This window comes from Xenopus laevis, chromosome 6S (genome assembly GCF_017654675.1).
Source record: "Xenopus laevis strain J_2021 chromosome 6S, Xenopus_laevis_v10.1, whole genome shotgun sequence".
In the NCBI taxonomy this organism is placed as follows: Eukaryota; Metazoa; Chordata; class Amphibia; order Anura; family Pipidae; genus Xenopus; species Xenopus laevis.
This window is the reverse complement of record NC_054382.1, coordinates 129,713,174-129,736,823: the sequence shown is the minus strand read 5'-3', so window position 1 is coordinate 129,736,823 and position 23,650 is coordinate 129,713,174. Positions and strand designations below refer to the sequence as shown.

Below are 23,650 nucleotides of genomic sequence, written 5' to 3'. Positions count from 1 at the left end.
TGTCGCCGGGCGACTAAATCTCCCCGAATCTTCGCGTGTACCCTAACAGAGCATTTGTTTTTTTTAGATAGGGTCAGTGACGGCTGGGAAGAGTCGGAAGAAAAAGGCAAATAATTCAAAAACTAAACATTAAAAATTCCATATTAAAAGTTAACCTGAAGATGAACACCCCTTTAATGCAGCCATGGTATCACCCCCACTTGTTGTCAGTCTGGCTGCCTGAGAATGCTGGGAGTTGTAGGAGCTGGCACAAGTGGAGGCCCTGGAGGCATTATAGTGTTCCCACCCTGCTACTGTGACTCTTTAACTGAACTACAACTCCCAGCACCCTGTGCCAGCCTCTCAGGGATCTCCTGCCTGTGGCTGTCCTGTGATTGCTGCAATGTTGCTGGCAAAGGATGCTGGGAGCTGTAGTCCACATGTTTAAGATCCTTTTCAAACCAGTGGATGTTGGCATGTCTGTGTGCTCTCATGGTGGTCACATGGGGCTGATCAAATCATTAAGCCGCTGGGCCAACAACTGTATCATATACTGGGGAAATACAGGGCTGATACAACGTATTGTGAGTCTCATTAGGGTCCAGCTGATTCTGTGACACATTCCTCGGTTATACGAGGGTAGATAAATGCACCCGCTCCCCACTTAGTTGTACAGCAGTTGTATCTGTCGCTGTGCTGTTAATCTCCCAGCATCCTCAGCAAGGCACTTGCCTTATACGGGCAAAATACTAAAACATTTAATTGCCATTTGCATCAGGTTGAAGTGAAAACGTGTGCCAGAGCTTATATAAAATGAGCTATATCTTATAATAAAAGTTATCTCCCCCCAAGAGCTTACATTCTAATGTAACCAATGTAATGTAATTCCATACTGCTAATTAACTACAGTCGCAGAGAGCCTCATGCCCTTACTTATTTTGGACTATGTTAGGGCAAATCCTTTTACAGTAAATACAGTACGGGTATGGGACCTGTTATCCAAAATTCTCAGGACCTGGGGTTTTCCGGATAAAGGATCTTTCTCTGATTTGGATCTTCAGACCTTAAGTCTATTAGAAAATCATGTAAACATTAAATAAACCCAATAGGCTGGTTTTGCTTCCAATAAGGATTAATTATATCTTAGTTGGGATCAAGTACAGGTATGGGACCTTTTATCCAGAATGTTCGGGACCTGGGGTTTTCCGGATAATGGATCTTTCTGTACTTTGTATCTTCCTACCTTAAGTCTACTAGAAAATCATATAAACATTAAATAAAGCCAATAGGCTGGTTTTGCTTCCAATAAGGATTAATTATATCTTAGTTGGGATCAAGTACAAGTGACTGTTTTATTATAACACAGAAAAAGGAAATCCTTTTTAAAAATTTGGATAGAATGGAGTCTATGGGAGACGGCCTTTCCATAATTCTGTATAATGGGGTTCCGGATAACAGATAACTGTACATCATATACAGTACCCAGGCCTGGAGCTCTGGGTGGGGCTAATGTAAGTGCTACTGCAGTGCCATCTGCTGGTTGTCTTGAGTATAGCGACTTGTGAAAAAAGGTGCAGCTGCTAATTAGTGAAACAATAATCACCATTGATGCTGTCCCTTTAAATTAACTTTTAGTATGATGAATGGAGGGATATGCTGAGACAATTTGCAATTGGTTTTCATTTTTTATAATTTGTGGTTTTTTTGAGGTGATTTCACTTTTTATTCTGCAGCTCTCCAGTTTGCAGTTTCAGCCATCTGGTTGCTAGGGTCCAAATGCCCCTAGCAACCACACACACTGACTTGAATAAGAGACTGGGATATGGATAGGAGAGGCCTGAATAGAAAGAGGAGTAATAAAAACATACATTTGTTTTTTTTAGATGGGGGTCAGTGACCTCCATTTGAAAGCTGAAAAATGAAAAGGCAAATGGTTAAAAACGTATAAAAAAAAATAACGAAAACCAATTGAAAAGTTGCTTAGGATTAGCCATTCTATAACATACTAAATGTTAACTTAAAGGGGCCTAACGCTGCACAGTTTTCTTAATGGGAAATCACTAAATCAACTTCTGTAGAAAGGGGCAAACAGAGCCTTGTATGTATCCATTAGATTGCAAGCTCTTGGGACCAGACCCTTAATTTAATTTTTTATATTTTTTTTGTTTTCCCCACCGTGTCACATGCCTTTCCGCTTCTCATTAACAACAATAATATGAATAATCCATTATCTCTGGCTGGCTGGACACAACATTGGTTATCAGCTGCCGTAACCCTCCTAATGTGTTAAAGTCCTGTGTTAGTAGTATAACTAACTAACTATAGTAGTGGTTCTTCTTATAAACGTTTCTGTGTCACAAAGTCACAGCCCTGGGGCAGAGACAATCTGCCTGTAGGATAGGGACAAGCCGCCGAGGATATTGTGCAACTACAACTCCCAAAATTGATGGATATTAATCCAGTTCTGCTTCTGTCTGGTAATTATCTTTATCCGAATGACGCTTCTTTTTGGATTGGGCCAAAGAGCACCGGTAGAATAATTGCCAGCCGTTGTAAATAATCATAACATACTCGGCCAGTGAAATACCTTCAGATAAACACTTTAAAAAAATGATCCAAAATTTTTTTTATTTTGAGCCTAATCCTGAGGCAAACGCGGTGACTGTAACATTTCCGCATGGGATAAAGGTCAGAGCTGCTGCACAGATGGCGTCTCCTTTATCCTTCCATCAGATTATTGAGCCAGACTACTTGCCCCCCCCTGCCCCCGCATTGTGCTGCTCCTCTAATAGCCCTGACCTTCTCTGCTGATACTGGGACTCACTGGATGTTGATCTTATTAAAGGATAAGTAAACCTTTAAAATAATTGAATGTAAAATTGATGGGGGGGGCTATTCTAAGCATTTTTGCAATGTACATTCATTATTTATTTTTCTTTAATTCCAAGATATTAAGGGATACATGTACTGTTAATATGAATTAATTTTGTTACAACAGCGCCACCTGCTGGTCAGTTTCCCACCAGTCTGACCACCAAGTAGTCAAGGAAGTTGTCAGGAGAAAGAAAGAGACTGCTCTGATGTTCTTCTGTTTAGGAATAAAATTAGAAACCTTTCTCACATCTTTCCTAAGCAGAAGAACATCAGAGCAGCCTCTTTCTTTCTCCTGACAACTTCCTTGACTACTTGGTTAAAGGTTTACTTATCCTTTAAAGAACTAGGCCACACATGGGTCCAATTCATTCATCAGTAGTTACTGGCCCATACCTCCCAACATTTTGGAAATAGGAAAGGGACAAAAAGATTTGCCTGGCTCCTCGCGACAAACATTTTTTGACCACGCTCTTTTTGTGGCCACACCCCCTAATTACCATGTTTGTTATACAAAATTTTGCAGATTATGAAAGTTTGAACTAAGGATGCACCGAATACAGGATTCAGTTCGGGATTCGGCCAGGATTTGACCTTTTTCAGCAGGATTCGGCCCGGCCGAACCAAATCCGAATCCTACTTTGCATATGAAAATTAGGGGCAGGGAGTGAAAAATGTTTTCCCCTTGCCACCCCTAATTTGCATATGCAAATTAGGATTCAGATTCAGTTCCGTATTCGGCTGAATCTTTCACGAAGGATTCGGGGGTTCGACCGAATCCAAAATAGTGGATTCGGTGCATCCCTAGTGGTTTTTATGTGTTATTACAGTTTTGCTAATGAAGGTGAATGGCCCTTTAAGCTGCAAGTCACAGTTTCCCCAAGAGACCTGCTTATCTTGAATTGTTACAATTGTTTCTTTGCTTATCTTGAATTGTTACAAGAGTATCTAAGTGCACCTGCCATGTATTCTGGGCTCTCTGCCAAAAGCCAATTAAGTTTCAGAAACTTTGTATCCTTTCTGGCTGTTCAGTGCAGGAGATCAAAGAGAAAGCCAAGACATTTCAGTAACAATCCGGGACTGCGGGCTGAGCTGTCAAAACTGGCACTGTCCCGCGAAAAACGGGACAGTTGGGAGATATGACTTGCCCTCAGTAGATCAGTAGCTGCAGGAGTTGCCCTCTGGGCTAGTGAGCACACGGCCTTCTCGTCAGGCTGTCGGATGCTCCATGTATCCATTATGCTGCTGATACTGTATAGACTGGGCAGTAGCCTATCAGATACTTGTACCGCCCCCAAGGAACAGCAGAAGGACCACAGTTCTGCACCAAGAGGAGCAATACAGACATTAGGCTTAGTATTAAGCTTAGCAGTATGGCAGCCCCTACTCTCATGGACTAATATACGCATGCCGATAAAGAAGGCAAGTCAGCCGGGCCTGTATTGTATTATTGGGCATGTGCAGAGGTTCTTGTATGAAAACGATGTTGTATGTTTTGTTTCGTTTAACAAACCATGAAAATTGTCTGTGCGGCAGTTTCATTATATAACAGACTGACAGTTATATACTTGGCAATAGAAGGAGGGTCTAACGTCTAACACCTCACACATGACATACAAGAAAGACGAAGCCCATGGACCACCCACATGTTGCCCCTTAATAGGTGTGGTTTACCTTTAAGTTAACATTTAGTGTGTTATCGAATTCTAAGCAACTTTTCAATTGGTCTTCATTATTTTTCATATTTGAATTAAATGTATTGGATCCATTATCTGAAAACCCATTATCCAGAAAACCCCGAATTACGAAATGGCCCTCTCCCATAGACTCCGTTTCAGCCAAATAATCCAAATTTTCAAACATGATTTCCTTTTTCTGCGTAATAATAAAACAGTATCTTCTACTTGATCCCAACTAAGATATAATTAATCCTTATTGGAAGCAAAACCAGCCTATTGGGTTTATTTCATGTTGATTTTCTAGTAGACCTGGATGTGAAGATCCAAAATACAGAAAGATCCATTATCTGAGGTCCCAAGCATCCTGGATAACAGGTCCAATACCTGCATTTGCCTTCTTTTCATTCTGACTCTTTCCAGCTTTCCAGGGTCACTGACCCCATCTGGAAACAAATGCTCTGTAAGGCTACACAAATATTGTTACTTTTTATCATTCATCTTTCTATTCAGGCCTCTCCTATTCATATTCCAGTCTCTTGTTGCAATCAATGCATGGTTGCTAGGGGAATGTGGACCCTAGCAACCAGATGGCTGACATTGCAAACTGGAGAGCTGCTGAATAAAAAGCTAAATAACTCAAAAACCACAAATAATAAAAAATGAAAACCAATTGCAAATTGTCTCAGAATATCCCTCTCTACATCACACTAACAGTTTTTTTTAAAGGTGAACAAACCCTTTAAATGGCATTTCAAGTGGATATTTAATTTCAGGAACAAATCCTTGCGCCCCACACACTTGTTTCTGTGTTGTACCGTTAGTTTCATAGGCAGAAATGACAAATATCCTGAGTAGTGGTGGGCGATTTTGTCTTGTTTCGCCAAAAATTTCGCAAATTTCCAGTGGAATTCGCGGAAAAAATCGAGAAACAACGATTTTGAGACCGGCGAGAATTCGCCAATGTCAATGGGTGTCCGTTAATTGTCACCGGCGTCTAAATTGTCGCCGGCATCGATTCAGTCGCCGCCATCCAAAAAACGTTGACGCCGGTGAATTTTCACCTGTGAATTTTTGCGGCAAATTTATTTGCCTGCGCCGAAACGCACAAATTTGCCCCGAATTAACGCCTGGCGGATACATTCACCCATCACTAATCCTGAGATATATTGGGCTCTTAATAATCTATCGGCACAGAAACTCCTGTTTTCCTGTAACTCCCGGCTCCTTTACCGGCGTTACGTGTTGAAAATGATAGTTGGGTGCCAGCAGATTGTGTTTGCTTGGGGTCACCCACCTCAGAAGCTCCTGAAATTGCCAGCTTAGAGCCAAGCCCTGCTGTTGTTAAGAGGTCAGCGAGGGGATTAATTCTACTGGATCAGGTCGGACCCCTGGATTTCTTGACCTTGTTATTTTGGCGTCTGAGCTGGATTTGAAGAGCATTTGTCATATCAAGAACCTTTGACACAGATCCCGGTTAAGAACATCCTCATCCCGACTGAGCTTGTTTTGCTGCGAGTCGCTGACGTAGAGAAGCAGCTGCCCCTATATAAGAGCCAGGGGTCGGGGGCTCCCTCAGATCAGTTTGGCAACTCCGACTCTAACAGGTGCTTAATCTGCTTTGCCCAGGATGGTGCTGGATGTGGACGACTCTGTCTTCTATATATCCAACGAGGTGGGTAACGAGAGTCGACAATAGTTCGTAGGAATCCCCTTTTTAATTTGAATTTCAACCCAAATGTAATCTTTTTTTAAAAAAAAAAATTCTCAAAAGTTGAACTAGCGCTAAATGAAAATTAAGGGGCAGGTTTATCAGAGGTCGGAGTGAAAATTCAAATTAAAAAAATTTGAATTTCGAGCTAATTTGTGTGTACTTCGACTAGGGAATTCGAAAAATTCGAATATCGAAATGTATCATGTACTGTCTCTTTAAAAATTCGACTTCGACCATTCGCCATCTAAAACCTGCCGAATTGCCGTTTTAGCCTCCTAGAACCTATTTGGAGTCAATCGGTGGACTTTAAAAAAATCAAAAAAATTTTTTAGGAAAAAGTTCGAATTGAATTCAGTCAATTGCAGAGCTCACTCAAATAACTGATTCCAATACAAACAAAATCTAACAAAATAACTGCCTTTTGCACAAATCCTGCATGTAGAGAGACATGATGTCTGGTGAATTTAATAGAGTGAGCTCTAATACATCTTCTAGGCAAAAGGAGCCCCCCTATAAGATATATTGGATCTAACTGTCAATGAATATCTGACACCCAACTGCTGCATGAAGAGAGAATGAAGAGAAACCGATGCTGAGAGAGGAATAGTGAAGATAAACTTGATTATTTCAGAAATGGTATTTTTTAAATGACTGTATTTAGAAAGTTTCTCATTTCAATATGTTGAAGCTTATATTAAGTTCATTTTCGCAATAGTTCCCCTTTAAATTCGGTAAAATAATTGGGGAATTTCATCTGAGTTCTTTATCCATATAATCAAGTGCAACTCTAGAGCAGCCAATCAGATGTTTCATTTTATCATCGTATCTGCACGAGACTGGTCAAAGCTCACTGTTGATTGGTGATCTGGATAACTGCCCTGCATTAAGTACGAACTACTCTTTTAAAGGGGTTGTTCACCTTTCAGTTCATTTTAGTACGATGCATATTCTGAGATGATTTGTAATTGGTTTTGATTTTTTATTATTTGTGGTTCTTGAGTTATTTAGCTTTTGATTCAGCAGCTCTCCAGTTTGCAATTTCAGCCATCTGGTTGCTAGGGTAAAATATTCCCCTAGCAACCGTGCATTGATTTGAATAAGAGACTGGAATATGAATAGGAGAGGCCTGAATAGAAAGAGGAGTAATAAAAAGTAGCAAAAACAATACATTTGTAGCCTTACACAGAATTTGTTTTTTTTAGATGGGGTCAGTGACCCCAGTTTGAAAGCTGGGATGAGTCAGAGGGCAACTAAAAAATAATGAAGACCAAGTGAAAAGTTGCTTAGAACTGGCCATTCAATAACATACCAAAAGTTAAATTAAAGGCGAATCACCCCTTTAAGTTCCCTGACATTTGAAGGTAGATAGAAAAATGAGTTTGTAGTATAAACTGTCGTCCTAAAAATAATTGGTACTTAGTGAGGCCCGGTGATACTGCCCATTTGATCCTATGCCCATGTGCTGTAATAGCGGGGGAAATGGGAGTTCATTAGTAATTGGGCTAAACTGGCGTCTGAGTGGCAGTTGGTCTTTGTTACTATGGATACGCAGACTGAAAGCCTTTCATCCCTTGCCCTACAGCTCTCTCTCTAATGGACATGACACAACCATGGCCAATCAGTAGCAACTTACAAGCTTTATGCTGTGATCTGCCATTGGAAGGGTCGGGCAGAGAGGGCACCTGTCTTGGGCCCCTGAGGGCCACTTGTACATAGGATAATATCTTGTGTTTCTTAGACACATTAGGGATGTCCCCCACTTGTTGCCTTCCATGTGTTGGTGCAATAAAACTCAGGGGACCTGAGCTTTCTGTAAAGACAAAGGATACCTTTATTTAACTTCCTTTCTGGTTGCTAAGGTCAGTGACCCTAGCAACCAACAGCACTTAAACTCCCAGGATGGAGAAAGTTTGAACAGAAAGAAGCATTAAAATGTAGTAAAATGTGCTGTAAGTAGGGGGGGGGGAATTCCTAACTGGCTGGGGCTGAGAGTTCAGTGGAATCTGTATTCATTGTTACTACAATTCCTTATGCTCCTAACTTCCCTGGGCGCCCGTGAATCGTGGGTCACAAAAGAGATGGGCTTGCTGGAAAGTGGGTGGGGAATCATGGGTGTGTCCTAACTTTTTAAACTGTACAAACCGAAAAACAGGCTGATCCAGAATCACCCCCTGTGTGTCCTTATTCGTGTAGCTCCATAGGGATGAGCGAATTTGACCCGTTGGCGAAATGTAGCAGACGCCCATTAAAGTCTATGAGCGTCAAAAAAATGTTGTCGCGCGGCGAAATTGTTTTGACGCGTGTCTTTTTTTGACGCGCGCCGCAATACAAGTCTATGGCCGTCATTTTTTCTGGGGAAACGAGGCAAAATAATTCGCCCGCCCCTAGATACGAGTGCTCTGCCATCAGCGTCCCCACTGAAATTCTAATTGCTCAAAGGATGAAATAAAAAGGTGGATTTATTCCAACAGGTCATTGACCAACATCACCTGACGCGTTTCGGGAGTAACTCCCTTAATCATAGGCTTTTTTTCACTGGAATGTTAGTTGGTATGACATTGAAATTCTGTACACGTCAGGATTATTTGCAGTTGGCCTTCTTTTTCTGTTATTATTCTTTTATTTCTACCAAAATGGTTGGGTCCTCTGCCATCGATTTCCTATTGCAATTCAAAGCCCTGCCTGGTTGCCAGGGTCAGTGGGACGCTAGCAACCAGACCACCTATTAAATTCCAAGCTGCAGAGCTTCAGTAGAACATTACATTGCATATTCAAAAAATGTGTTTGACATTTGCACGTCTGCAAAGAGTAAATATGGATTGTGACGATTTCTATTATTTCCCTCCTGCGCAGGAACATGACATCGAGACGGCCCACGGCATTGTCCACGTCACTATGTGTGGGACGCCCAAGCTGAACCGGCCTGTGATTTTAACGTACCATGATATTGGCTTAAACCGTAAGTGAATTCCTATTAACTCTGTAATATGATCATCCTTTATATTTAGATTATGCATCAGTCCCTGCCCCAGTGGAGCTTACAATCTAAGGTCCCCATCACATTAACTGTACACTAGTAATAGGGAATTTATTCGCCAGCCGCAAATTCGCACGTTTCATCGGCAGCAATTTTTTTTTGACGCAGACGCCAATTAAACGTGCCCATTGACTTTAATGCACTGGCGTCAACATTCACGTTTCAGTAATTCTTCGCCATTTCACGAGTTTCGGGGGAAATTCGCCGAAGCAAAACAGGAGAAATTTGCCCATCACTACTGTACACGCAGTAGGGCCACTTTTATCAGGGGCCAGTGAATACCTGTATATTTGGCCCCCATGGGAAACATATGCAGACATGGGAAGCTGATACAAACTGCTTTGCAATACAGGTATGGGACCTGTTATCCAGAATGCTTGGGACCTGGAGTTTTCCAAATAACAGATCCTTTCTTAATTTGCATCTTTGTTAAGTCTACTATAAAATCATATAAACATGAAATAACCCCAATAGTCTGGTTTTGCCTCCAATAAGGATTAATTATATCTTAGTTGGGATCAAGTACAAGCGACTGTTTTATTATTACAGAGAAAAAGGAAATCATTTAAAAAAAAAATTGGATTATTTGATTATAATGGAGTCTATGGGAGATCCTTCTGGATTACGGGTTTCCGGATAATGGATCCCATACCTATATACATAAATTTAAAAAAAACTATTCAATCCTTGCAACTTTATTTAAAGCTATTCAAATCAGTGTTTGTCCCTTTCCTGCACTGCTGGTTCTGGCTGTTGAAACTATGTAGCTGAGGTCGAGCCAAGACTCCCTTTTCCTTGCGCGTGCCTTCACAGGTCTGATCATCATCTGGCTTCTGCAACGACTATACGTTTGTTTCAGCAGTCAGAACCAACAGTGCAGAGAAGGACAGATGCCGGTTTTCATTAGCAATGACATGTACAAGTAAGCAATGAAAATGTGCCATAAATGTATATTAGAAAGTCACTTCAAATTCTATTGTTATTTTTTTATTCTTTAAGCCTTAGATTTATGCTCTCAATTTTAAGGCTATAATATTGTTGCACATATAATCCAGCAGCAGCTATAATAAATGAGGTGCAGGGTGCAATGCTGTGGGTGGTGCAATGCTGTGGGTGGTGCAATGCTGTGAGTGCAATGCTGTGAGTGCAATATTTTGGGTGCAATACCGTGGGTGCAATGCTGTGAGTGCAATGCTGTGAGTGCAATGCTGTGAGTGCAATACTTTGGGTGCAATACTGTGGGTGCAAGGGAGCCCTGTACATAACACCTTAGATACAGGGTTCTACTGTGCAACACAAACAAATTCCCTCCGTTGTTTCTTTTTCAGATAAAACCTGTTTCAACTCCCTGTTTAACTTCGAGGACATGCACGAAATCACCCAGCATTTCTCAGTGTGCCACGTGGATGCGCCAGGCCAACAGGAGGGGGCAGCGTCGTTCCCAGCAGGGTAATAAGCTCGTTACATGACTCCTGCAGGGCCCAGGCAATTAATAGGCATTTAATGTGCCTCTTTAGCTGGAAGGAGCCTTCTGCTGCTTTAGGTTTAGTGCTGATTAGTGCCTGTAGCAATTAATAGCCCTAAGCCAAAGCGGCTTACACACTGGGTGGCCTCATGGCAATCATATTCTTTTACACGTTGTTATTGTCCGAGGTGGAGGGGAGTCAGTTACCAGCTCAGACGGTTTGGACTTTAGGTCCTAGGAATTGTAGTTGAAAAACAAATGCTTGTCTCGGGGCCCAAACCAGTTAAAATACCCCAACAAAGGATGGACATTTGCAGCCACTAAGTTAGCAGGGATCATTTACTAACATGGAGCATACGTGCAGTTACAAATAGTAACCAATAGGCAGTTAGCTTTGATCAGTCAACTGCAGGCAGGATACTGAAATCTCGGATTGGTTGCTAGGGGTCGCTGCAGTGAGGCAGGTTTGCTCAGTGTTACTAAATGAGCCCCAAATTATTTTTCCCAGCAGAGTTTTCCCGACTCTGTATACCTGGGCCCCATGGGAGAACAATGAGGAACGATGCAGCCATGACCTTATAGGGCCCTCTCTGCTCCTGGGACCCCAGTAGCCACTGAGTGTGTTACCCCGATAGTTATATCTCTGCCATTCGTGCGATGCTCAGAATTAGGTGGTTTTGATGAGAAAATTGATGATACTCTTATTTTGATACAGATACATGTACCCATCAATGGACCAACTGGCCGAAATGCTTCCCGGCGTTGTACAGCAACTTGGGTAAAGATTATGTACTACATTATTAGTGTACTATTAGTCCAGTGAGTTGGTTGTATGTGAGATAGATGATAGACAGACAGAGATGGATGGAATTAATGCATAGGATGGAATGAAATGGATGGATGAGTTGGTTGTAGTTGAGATATATAGTTGAGATATATAGATGACGGGTGGATGGATAGAATGGATTAAATGGATGGATGGAATGAATGAATGGATGGAATGGGTGAATCGAATGGATGGATGGATGGAATGGGTGAATCGAATGGATGGATGGATGGAATGGGTCAATTGAATGGATGGATTGAATGAATGGATGGATAGAATTTGTGGATTTATAGTGTATTTTTAGTCCAGAGAGTTGGTTGTAGGTGAGATAGATAGATGACGGACAGAGCGATGGATGAAATTAATGCATAGGATGGAATGAAATGGATGGATGAATGGAATGGATGGATGAGTTGGTTGTAGTTGAGATATATAGATGACAGATGGATGGATAGAATGGATTAAATGGATGGAATGGATGGATTGATGGAATGGGTGAATGGAATGAATGGATGGATGAAATGGAGTGAATGGAATTTATGGATTTATAGTGTACTGTTAGTCCAGAGAGTTGATTGTAGGTGAGATAGATAAATGACAGACAGAGAGAGATGGATGGAATTAATGCATAGGATGGAATGAAATGGATGGATGGAATGGATGGATGAATTGGTTATAGTTGATATATAGATGACAGATGGATGGATAGAATGGATAGATGGATGGAATGGGTGAATGGAATCAATGGATGGATGGAATCAATATATGAAATTAATGAATGGATGGATGGAATGGAATCAATGGATGGAATAAATGAATGGATGGATGGAATGGATAGATGGATGGGTGAATGGAATCAATGGATGGATGGATGGAATGAATGAATAATTTGATGGATGAATGAATGAATGGATGGATGGAATGGGTGAATGGAATGGGTGAATTGAATGGATGGATGGAATGGATGGATGGACGGATGGACAGATGGAATGGATGGATGGAATGGGTGAATTGAATGGATGGATGGAATGAATGGATGGAATGGAAAGATAGATGGATGAAATGGAATGGATGAATGGAATTAATTGATGGAATGTATGGATTGATGAAATGAATGAATGGATAGAATGGATGGATGGAATGAAATGGATGTATGTAATGGAATGCATGGATGGAATGGTATGCATGGATGTTATGGGATGGATGGAATGGATGGAATAGATGGATAGAATGGATATATGGATGGATAGAATGAAATGCAAGGATGGATGGAATTGACAGATGGATGTAATTCATGGATTTTATGGGATGGATGGAATAGATATATGGATGGATAGAATGGAATGCAAGGATGGATGGAATTGACAGATGGATGGAATGCATGGATGGGATGGATTTATGGGTGTAATAGACAGGTCACCTGTTTGAGAGCAAACACCTGTTTGGTTGCTATGGGTAACTAGACCTGGAGCAATGTTTGCAGTACTGCTATAAAGAGTTTCTAGAACACTTTTTTCCTCTGTGTTTAAGAAGTCACTGTGTTTCCTTTCTTCATCCTATAGACTGAAGTCTATTATTGGCTTGGGAATCGGATCAGGTGCCTACATCCTTACCAGATTCGCTGTAAGTTTTTAGGCCTTGCTGAACTGTTTTTGCATTGCCTCATGTGGGCGGGGGTTGCACCCATCATCCAGGGTTACACTAGTTCTCATCCCAGTAGTGAATAAAATCAGCACAATGATTCCCAAAATTCCCAGAAATCACATGGCACCAGCAGCACTGGGTTTCTTTTGTTTATTAAGTGTCCCTGGTCTCATTTTTAATAAACTCCGTTATTCTTGCAGCTGAACCACCCCAGCATGGTAGAAGGCCTGGTGCTCATTAACATTAACCCTTGCGCAGAAGGCTGGATGGACTGGGCAGCCACTAAGGTAAGAGCAGCCATCTTGTTCTTCGCACCTCATGGGAGTCCTGGGAATTCAAGAAAATATTTGAGTTGGTCGGGAATGCCAGAATTCAATCAGATCCCCTGGGCAACACATACATTGAACACATTTGCATAGATTTTATCATAAACATGATGCCTTTTTTTGTAACATTGGTGATTTTTTTGGTGTGTCTCCAAAGATTTCTGGATGGGCTCACGCTTTACCCGAAATGGTCATTTCCCACCTCTTCTCAAAGGTGAGTTTATTGTGTTGCAAAGTTATTGAGCCCAACATATCTCTCTCTTCTGGGTGCCGACTTCATCATCGGCTCTTTATTCCCTTTTAGTTACTCTCTCCTGGAATTCCTGTGTCACCCATATATATATATATATATATATATATATATATATATATATATATATATCAGAAGTCCAGTATACCTCAGCATACTGCAAAATGTATCATTTTCAAAAGTGAATTTTATTGCCTCAAAACATGTGAGCAGACAAAATGTGGCAACGTTTCGGGCCTCACAGGACCCTTTCTCAATTGCGTGGAACCATATATATTTATATGCCCCCCACGCTCCAACTCACTCTCTACTGGGATTCTATATATCACCCATATCAACCGCATAGAAACTCACCCACTGCTGGGATTCCGTATATCAGTCGTATCACCCATATATATGCACCACACCCAAATTCACTCTTTACTGGGATAACATATATCAGCCATATCAACCATTCAGATATACCCGCATAGAAAAACTCACCCACTGCTTGGTTTCCATATATCCATACCTCCCAACTGTCCAGTTTTCAGACGGACAGTCCCTCTTTTGACAGCTCAACCCGCAGTCCCTCGTTTGTACTGGAAAGTCCCCATTTTCGCTGCACTGAACAGCCAGACAAAGAAACAAAGTTTCTAACTTAATTGGCTTTTGGCAGAGAGACCAGAACAGCTGCCGATAAGATACTTTTGTGACAATTTTGAGATAAGCAAATAAGTAATTGTAACAATATAAGATAACAGTTCCCTTGGAAGAAGTTAGACTCACAGCTTAAAGGGCAATTCACCTTCATTAGCAAAACTGTAATAACTGGAAAAAAAAAACCACAAATATATTCAAACTTTCATAACCTGCCAAATTTTGTAAAATGAACATGGTCATTAGGGGGTGTGGCCAGAAAAATGGGCGTGGTCAAAAGGTTTGCCCCGCTAAGCACAACTTTTTTGACCCTCTTTTTATTTCCAAAATGTTGGGAGGTGTGACATATCACCCATATATGGAATCCCAGCGCTGGGTACCTCTATATATCAGCCGTATCACCCGTATACAGATACACCCACTCCTAAACTTACCCTGCTGAGATTCCATATATCACCCTTATATAGATACACCCAAGCATATACTCACCCTCTGCTGAGATTTTATATCAGCCATATCACCCGTATAGATATACCCCCTCCAAACTCACTCTCTACTGGGAATCCATATATCAGCCGTATCACTCAGCCGGCCTAGTGACCTACATTTGGAAATGTAAATCGTCCTTCTGAGAGCAGCCAGGCCCTGTGTTGTATAAATGTCAGATATAACCATTTAATCCTAAACTCTTCACGTCGTATCTTTGAATCCAGGATGAAGTGCACAGTAACCCTGAGCTGGTGGAGACCTACCGACAACATATTCTCCATGACATTAACCAGAACAACCTGCAGCTCTTCGTGAAGTCCTACAATAGGTACAGACCAGGATATTATGGAGTGTAATGTGCTTAAAGGTCGACGATCGTACAATAGATAAGGATGATTATGTTATGGCATGGGATGTGCTCACGGGGCAATCAGATTAAATATGTATAGGGACAATATAAATACATAAGCAGGGATAAAGGCTACTCTTAGCAGCGCTGAATCCATAATGATTTCTTTCTTTTTGTTCCCAAACAGCCGCAGAGATCTGGAGATTGAACGCCCCATTCCAGGATCAAACACTGTTACATTAAAGTGAGTAATATTCATTTTATATACCGTATATACTCGAGTATAAGCCGTGCCGAGTATAAACCGAGGTACCTAATTTTACCTCCAAAAACTGGGAAAGCTCATTGACTCGAGTATAAGCCTAGGGTGAGAAATGCAGCAGCTTCTGGTAAGTTTCAATCAAAAAATTGAGGGTTTCTGCTCCCATTGGAATGATGACGACCATTCTTGGACACTGGCGAATATTCTTGGAGACTATTCTTGGACGCCGGCGTCTATTCTTAGGCGCCGGCGACCGTTTTTGCGCTTGACCCGAGTATAAGCCGAGGTCGAGTTTTTCAGCATATTTTGGGGGCTGAAAAACTCGGCTTATACTCGAGTATATACGGTACCAATAAACAGTGCTGCTCAGGCCCCACATAGGGGCACATACTTGCGGCAAGAATATACGCCACCCTTATGCAAAATTCCAAATAAAATGAAGTAGAGTATATACAGTATATGACTGTGTCTGGGCTGCACTTACTCTATCTGTTCTGTTACAGGTGTCCTTCACTTTTGGTGGTTGGAGACAGTTCCCCTGCTGTGGATGCAGTGGTACGTTCCCATTTATTCCATGAAACATTTTGGGGGCAGTTGGTGTAGGGCAGAAAATAAAGCCTCCCCTGTGATTAATGGAGTAGCATTTTATATCAGCGAGTCACAGAGATACTAATTAGTTGGAGTCCCTGTTATTACTCAATGGAGCTTGAAACCACTTAGCTTTTTTGGAAAATGACACTTCTGAAACAATCCTCCCATCAATGAGTATCACTACTAATGTGCAGGGATAGTCTTTACACAATACAAAAGGATACGCTCAGACTTCTTTAACAATACATGTAAATAGTCTATAATTACCAAAATGGCCATTATAAACGTAAATATACCCAGAGAGCTGGGTCAAGTACAGGGGTATGAAATTCTGGTCCATCTGTACAGACTATGAGCAAACTTAGGGGACTGTTCCTGCTGAATTGTGCTTAGTACAGGGAATACCTATGCTGCCATAGTTTTATGGGATCTCTCTGTACAGACTATGAGCAAATTTAGGGTCTGTTCCTGCTGAATTGTGCTCAGTACAGGAGAATAACTATACTACTATATTTTTATGGGATCTTTCTGTAAAGACTTTGAGCAAACATAGGGGCTGTTCCTGCTGAATTGTGCTTAGTACAGGGAATACCTATGTTGCCATAGTTTTATGGGATCTCTCTGTACAGACTATGAGCAAATTTAGGGGACTGTTCCTGCTGAATTGTGCTTAGTACAGGGAATACCTATGTTGCCATAGTTTTATGGGATCTCTCTGTACAGACTTTGAGCAAATTTAGGGGACTGTTCCTGCTGACTTGTGCTTAGTACAGGGAATACCTATGTTGCCATAGTTTTATGGGATCTCTCTGTACAGACTATGAGCAAATTTAGGGGACTGTTCCTGCTGAATTGTGCTTAGTACAGGGAATACCTATGTTGCCATAGTTTTATGGGATCTCTCTGTACAGACTATGAGCAAATTTAGGGGACTGTTCCTGCTGAATTGTGCTTAGTACAGGGAATACCTATGTTGCCATAGTTTTATGGGATCTCTCTGTACAGACTATGAGCAAACATAGGGACTGTTCCTGCTGAATTGTGCTTAGTACAGGGAATACCTATGTTGCCATAGTTTTATGGGATCTCTCTGTGCAGACTATGAGCAAACTTAGGGGACTGTTCCTGCTGAATTGTGCTTAGTACAGGGGAATACCTTTGATGTTATGGCATCTTTCAGTCCTGGCCATGAGACCAACTTTTCTTACAAATATACATTTTTCTGTAGTTTGGTGGATGAACCTTTTAGGGATTCCATTTCTTATCACTGAAGATGAAACCACTCAGTAAGTCTTGCTGTTGCTAAATGTCTGTTATAAATCAAGGTAAAATGGGCTTTTTTCTCTCTTTAGGTTGAATGTAACTCCAAATTGGACCCCACCAAGACCACTCTACTAAAAGTAAGATTTAAATTGCTCCTCTCTAGTATTAAGTCATATTAGTAATAATAAAACAGTAACTTGTACTTGATCCCAACTAAGATATAATTAATCCTTATTGGAAGCAAAACCAGCCTATTGGGTTTATTTAATGTTTACATGATTTTCTAGTAGACTTAAGGTATGAAGATCCAAATTATGCCCTGAAGAGCTCACAGTCTATCTGTGACACTTGCACCAAACATCCTTAATAAGACAAAGCCCATTTATCTATTTTCTTTCAATATCATAGAACTGCAAATCGAAAAATAACACTAGATTTACTAAGGTTCGAATGGTAAATTCGATTTCACATTTTTTATGGTCAAGACTCACAAATTCAAATTTAAAACCACCAACTCAAATTTGAATTTGAATGTGAGATTTATCACACCTCGACCCTGGAAACAGTTCTAATTAGACTATTCTCCACCAAAAAACCTGCCAAAACCATGTAGAAGTCAAAGGTCCCTGAAACTATTTGAAGATGTTAATAGTAGTGATGAGCCAACATTTGCCAAGTTTTGCTTCAAAAATGATGCCCCTTAGAAAATAAATGTTGTGCATCAAAAAAATGTTGAGCGTCAAAAAAAATATTAGATTCGAGTTTTTGCGTCCGGACTATTCAATCGAATTTTAGACTAATTATTCATAACTAACATAAAATTCAAATTGTGGATAAAATCTAATTTATTAGAGATTAAGAAAATTCACATTACTCAATTAAAATTCAACCTTTGATAAATAACCCCCTAGGTCTGTGCAGCACCATTTTAGAACAAATTTAGGATCCACACCTTTTATTTATTTATTTATTTTAAATGTGCAAGGAGGCCACCAATAGAAGACTTCCCATCAATGAACTTCTTATAACATATAAAAAATGGTAGTTTTTCTCTTTTTGAGGGAAAGTCCTTAGAGTTTCTTGGTTTTCTTGGTTTTAAGCCATGCTCATCACCAATATTCAATCTGTTTGCCCCATAGATGTCAGACTGCGGAGGATTTCCTCAGGTCGTACAGGTAAATTGCAATTTTTTTTCAATTCCTAATTTCTTTTCTTAGCTCACCATGAATTCATTTCTGGGAGTAATGTAAAAAAAATCACATTGTGATCCAGCAAATGATAGCAACTAATCAGCAGGTAGGGTTTGGTGGTCACATGCAAACATCTGATTGGTTGGAATCGGTTACAATATTTGATGTACAGTTCTAGACCATTATCCCACATTGAGAAGAAAGAAAATATCTACCAATGGGTAATAAATGCAGCTGTGAGACAATAATGACCAAACCCTTTGTCTTGGTTTATAATCTGCTGATTTTCATTGTTTATTATTGTCTTTGTTTTTTCAGCCGGCAAAACTTGCTGAAGCCTTTAAATACTTTGTCCAGGGAATGGGATACAGTAAGTATGATATGAAATAACCCATGGCATGAATGATCCTTTAACACTTAGGGGCAGATTTACTAAGGTTCGAGTGAATCTTCGAAGTACAAAAAGTTTGAATTTCAAAGTAATTTTTTGAATACTTCGACCAACGAATAGGATACTACGACTTTGAATTTACTTCGATTCGAAGTAAAAATCGTTCAACTGTTCGACCATTCGATAATCGAAGTACTTTCTCTTTAAAAAAACTTTGACTTCAATACTTCGCCAACGTAAACCTGCCGAAGTGCTATGTTAGCCTATTGGGACCTTCCAGACCAATTTTCTAAGTTTTTATTATTGAAGGAAAATCGTTAAAATCGTACGATGATTTGAATACGATCGTACGATGAATAAAATCCTCCGATTCCGAATGTCGGAGGTTTCTATTCGATGGTCGAATTTCGAATCATTTTCCACTTCGAAATTCGACCCTTGATAAATCTGCCCCATAATGTGATGTCATAGTTAGTCTGTTTTCATCCCATTATTGGGAAAAATGTTTTCATCCAGTGGGAAATTGGAATCGGAACTCAAGCCTATGGGGAATGATTGTCCTTCCCTTTTCCCTTTTAATAAAAATTAAAAAATATGGACATTTTTCTTAACCTTAAATCTCTAATTTTTTTGTAACCTAATGGTTTCCATAATTTTTCTTGTCAAGACCCCCCACCTTTAAGACTCAATATTTACGACAAGGTTACGTCTATGAAGATTCCTTTTTATCCAGGTCATGATATAGAGTATCTAGTAGAATTAATGGACTTTTAGGGCTTCAAGGAAGAAGCAAACATATCTCCTAAGTCTGGGCCTGTCCTACAAGGCTTGCTTTTTTGGCAGCTGATGCCAAAGAATGTACAATCTATAGCAGGTTTGAGGTTAAATAGGAAGCTGGTTGGTGGTGGATTCCTGTCATACCTATGAACCACTTCCATAAAAATTCCATAAATCTCGTTAGAATGTGGCACATTAATTTGTTCTTGGCTCAGGCAAGAGACACGACTCTCAAACACCTGCCTTATTAGATCACTGTGTTTGAAATAAAGTCCATAGTTCTTGTCTCTGAACAGTTTATGGGAATTTTTTGTGAATTGCTTCAAAGATGGCTACAAGCCTGAAGCCTACTCTTCCAAACTCTTCTTGCACTTGCCAAAATGTAGTGCAAGCCATAGTTTGCTTTTACAGGACTGAAGCACAACGGGGCCACTGACCTGGTCTTGCTTAGTCTTTTGTTTAGAGGGAGACTTTTTCTAAGGGCAAATCTAATTTTGTAGGTTTTTGAAGGATCTGGAAATTTTACATAAAAACTGATTATGGTGGCAACAAATGTTCCAGCAAGAGAACAATCATCCCTGTTCTGAACATGATGATTTCCATAAAAAAATTAAATACTACATATAAAATTTATATTAGAATAAAATGACTGTACAGATAGAGCTCTGGCCATCCCAAATGGTTTCTCAGATATGCACCAAATGTTTATAAAAATACAATAAAAATAATTTTTTTTTTATGCAGAGTCCCAAGTTAGCAGGACCATGAAAAATTGTGTTAACTACAATAACAGACTTGTTTATCAAAAATGTAATTTGTGAGGTTTTAGCGGGTTTTTTTCTACTTTGAATAAACTCACAATTTAAAAAAAAACTTTAATGTTTGTTTATATATTAAAAAATCGAAATATAAAAAAAAACTTGATTGAATATAATCGTGGACAAAAACTTGAATAGCTCAAATTTGTGAGGTAGGCTTAAAAAAAACTCTTAAATCCTTTACTTAAAAAGTGGATGTTGCATAGGACAACTCCCATTGACTTCTACATGAACTCAAAAGCTATTAGATGCTGAAGAACCTTCAAGTTTTTTTGCATTTTTTGTGCTTAATAAATACTAAACATTCAAGTTTTTGGAAATATACTTTGAATTTGTCAATTTTTGTGCAAGAAAATTCAAATTGTGCCAAACTTTGAATTTGAACATTTATAAATTTCCTCCTAAGTGTGCTGAAATATTAAATATTCTTTCCCTTTGTGTTTTTCAAGTGCCTGCTGCTAGCATGACCAGATTGATGAGATCTCGCACTGGATCCGCCGCCAGTTCTTCATCCCAAGATGGCAACAGGAGTAGGTCTCATACTAACGAGGGCTCAAGGAGCCGCTCCCAAACCGGAGACGGAAACAGGAGCCGAGCGCACACCGGTGATGGAAACCGCAGCCGTTCCCATACAGACACCAACAATGTCAACTCTGACCACAACACTCCAAAATCCATGGAAGTCTCCTGCTAAGCTAGTTTGTATCTCAACAATGAAGACCTGCTTGCTAATTGGAAACATCTTAACCTCTTCACTGTCTGGGTTACTCCACCAGCAAACGAAGGGGGAGGATACGTTTTGATATAACTGTGAACTGGAAAACCTGAGGACCAAAGAGTAAAAACGAAAACCTCTTAATGATGTAAATAACGCATACTGTTCCGGGGCAAATCAGACTTAAATCCAGTACTAATTGAAAATGGTGTTAACTAAACAATAAATGGTGGTTGATTGTGCATTTAATAACAATTCTGTAAAGCTCTAACCATGTTTGCTTTCGCTTCCAAAAATGAATGTGATATTCTATCCTTTATGACTGAAATTCTAAGAAATTGCCAGACCCTTAAAGGTTTTTCTAATTCATTTTTTTTTTGGTATACAAGTTGGAGTAAAATGTAAATATATCATACCAAAAGAATATTTATAAAGATATTGCTCATTTAATAAAATTCTGTTTTAATAGTCGATTTGTGCTAGAAAAAATTGTTTCTATGACAAAACTCCGAAGTACTGCCTAATTTTATGTCAAATTACTTTCCAGTTTTATTAAATTCATTCTGAGAGAAAAAAATATATAAAAAGTTCAGATTCATTTCTGAAATTGATTTTTTAAAAATTTTTAAATTTTTGAAAAAAAATAAATAACATTTTTGAAAGATATTTTTGAACTCATTTTATTAAACCAAAAATAATCGAATTTTGTTGTTAAAAATATATGATAACATTCTTAATAATGGGAAATGGGTGTGTTTTTATAAGAAATTGGAAAATCAAAATAATGTTACTTATCTAACAACAAAAAAATTACTGTGTATTCCAAAAAATAGGGAAAGCAGCAAATAAATGTTAATAAATCTGATTTTTATTATTATTTTAGACCATACGCACATAGCGGCTGCTAATGAAAGAAATGTATGTATAATTACAGTATATTCTGTGTTTTATAGGAGAGTTGCAATCTACCATTCTCTTATTAAATTACTCAGATGAGTCTTTAAAATAATTTTTGTTTCTTCTTATTTTGAAATTGTTTGATAGTTTCTTTCAGCATAGCTACAGTATTTGGGCGTTTTTTTTTTTTTCAAGTATTTTGGGGCGGACATATTTTAAATTTCTGTAGACCTGAGGGACACTGAAGGAGCTCACTGTATATTGGAATGGGATTATTGTATTTATTAAAGAATAATAAACATTTAACTTTTCACTGCTGCGTGTTTATGAAGGTTCTGTATTGTATAATGCCATTTATTTTATTGTTCTATAATGGGTTTTTTTTCCAACATCCCTTTTTTGGATTTTTAAATATTAAACATTTTAAAACAATTATAAAATGTTGAATGAAAAATAAGGGGCCTATTTACTAACATTCGAATGCCTATTTATTTCGGGAATCATAAACAATTTATGTTTTTTTATATTCTCTATAAATCTTGAGTTTATTGAATTTTAAAGTGTACAAAACTATGAAAAACTCTTGAACAAAACTGTAAGGGGGTTATTCACTAAAACTTTTTCTCACTCTATTTTAAAAAAAGAAATTTGACCAAAACTCCCAAACCTGAATCCCTGTTAATTTCCCAATAATTATTCTAGAAAAAATCGCTGCAACAAAAAGTGAAGACAAAATTATGTGACAGTTCGTATAGTGTAACATTTTTTATTTGGTGCTCGAATCATGAGACTTTTTCAAATTGTCTTGCAACAAACATATTTTTTCAAGCGAAAACCAGCATCAGACATCCCAAAACACCTAAAAATATTGAAGGCAAAAAACACCTTCAAAGGGACCTCTGCCATTGACTTTACATGCATTTGACAGGTTTTAGCTATTGCGTTGGCATATTTTGGAATATTTTGCTACTTTGGGGCTAATGTTTTTAGTTTTTTAATCTCGAAGGGGCATATTTAGCGCATTCGATCGAATTCGATATGAAGTTTTCCCAAAAAATCCTTCAATTTTCCCAAGTCCACCAATTGACTCCAAATAGGTTCTAGGAGGTCCCCCATAGGCTAAAACAGCAATTCGGCAGGTTTTAGATGGCAAATGGTCAAATTTGAATTTTTAAAGAGACAGTACATGATAAATTTTGAAATTCGAATTTTTTAATTTTTTGATTTGAATCGAATTTGGACTATTCCCTAGTCAAGGTACACAAAAATAACTTGCAATTCAAATTTTTTTCATTCGAAAATTTACCTCGAACTTTGATCTGCCCCTAAATTTCCCTAAAAAACTCGACCAGAGAAACTACCGTAGACCTTTAATAAATGAACCCTAGGTTCTATACAAGCCAGTGGGAGCTGTGCTTATCCTACTAGTCCGTTTTAATCAATTTTGACTTTTAGAGGTTTTTGGATATTTTTGCTAGTAA

The 23,650-nt window shown here is 39.1% G+C and overlaps 1 protein-coding gene across 2 annotated transcripts in view; it reads left to right on the top strand.

Moving 5' to 3' along the window:
- The window catches only part of ndrg1.S (N-myc downstream regulated 1 S homeolog), a 45,877-nt gene extending 23,395 nt beyond the window's left edge, over nucleotides 1-22,482 (top strand). Inside the window, exons 1-14 of one of the 2 annotated variants that reach the window (XM_041567081.1) lie at nucleotides 6,096-6,201; nucleotides 9,094-9,199; nucleotides 10,606-10,726; nucleotides 11,458-11,520; nucleotides 13,131-13,191; nucleotides 13,413-13,499; nucleotides 13,696-13,752; nucleotides 15,141-15,244; nucleotides 15,453-15,509; nucleotides 16,031-16,082; nucleotides 17,471-17,518; nucleotides 18,521-18,556; nucleotides 18,890-18,941; nucleotides 21,007-22,482. In XM_041567081.1, the coding sequence (XP_041423015.1) occupies nucleotides 6,157-6,201; nucleotides 9,094-9,199; nucleotides 10,606-10,726; nucleotides 11,458-11,520; nucleotides 13,131-13,191; nucleotides 13,413-13,499; nucleotides 13,696-13,752; nucleotides 15,141-15,244; nucleotides 15,453-15,509; nucleotides 16,031-16,082; nucleotides 17,471-17,518; nucleotides 18,521-18,556; nucleotides 18,890-18,941; nucleotides 21,007-21,251 (1,134 nt within the window). In that variant the 5' untranslated portion in view covers nucleotides 6,096-6,156 and the 3' untranslated portion in view covers nucleotides 21,252-22,482. 2 annotated transcript variants of the gene reach the window in all.
- The last annotated feature ends 1,168 nt before the right edge of the window (nucleotides 22,483-23,650 follow it).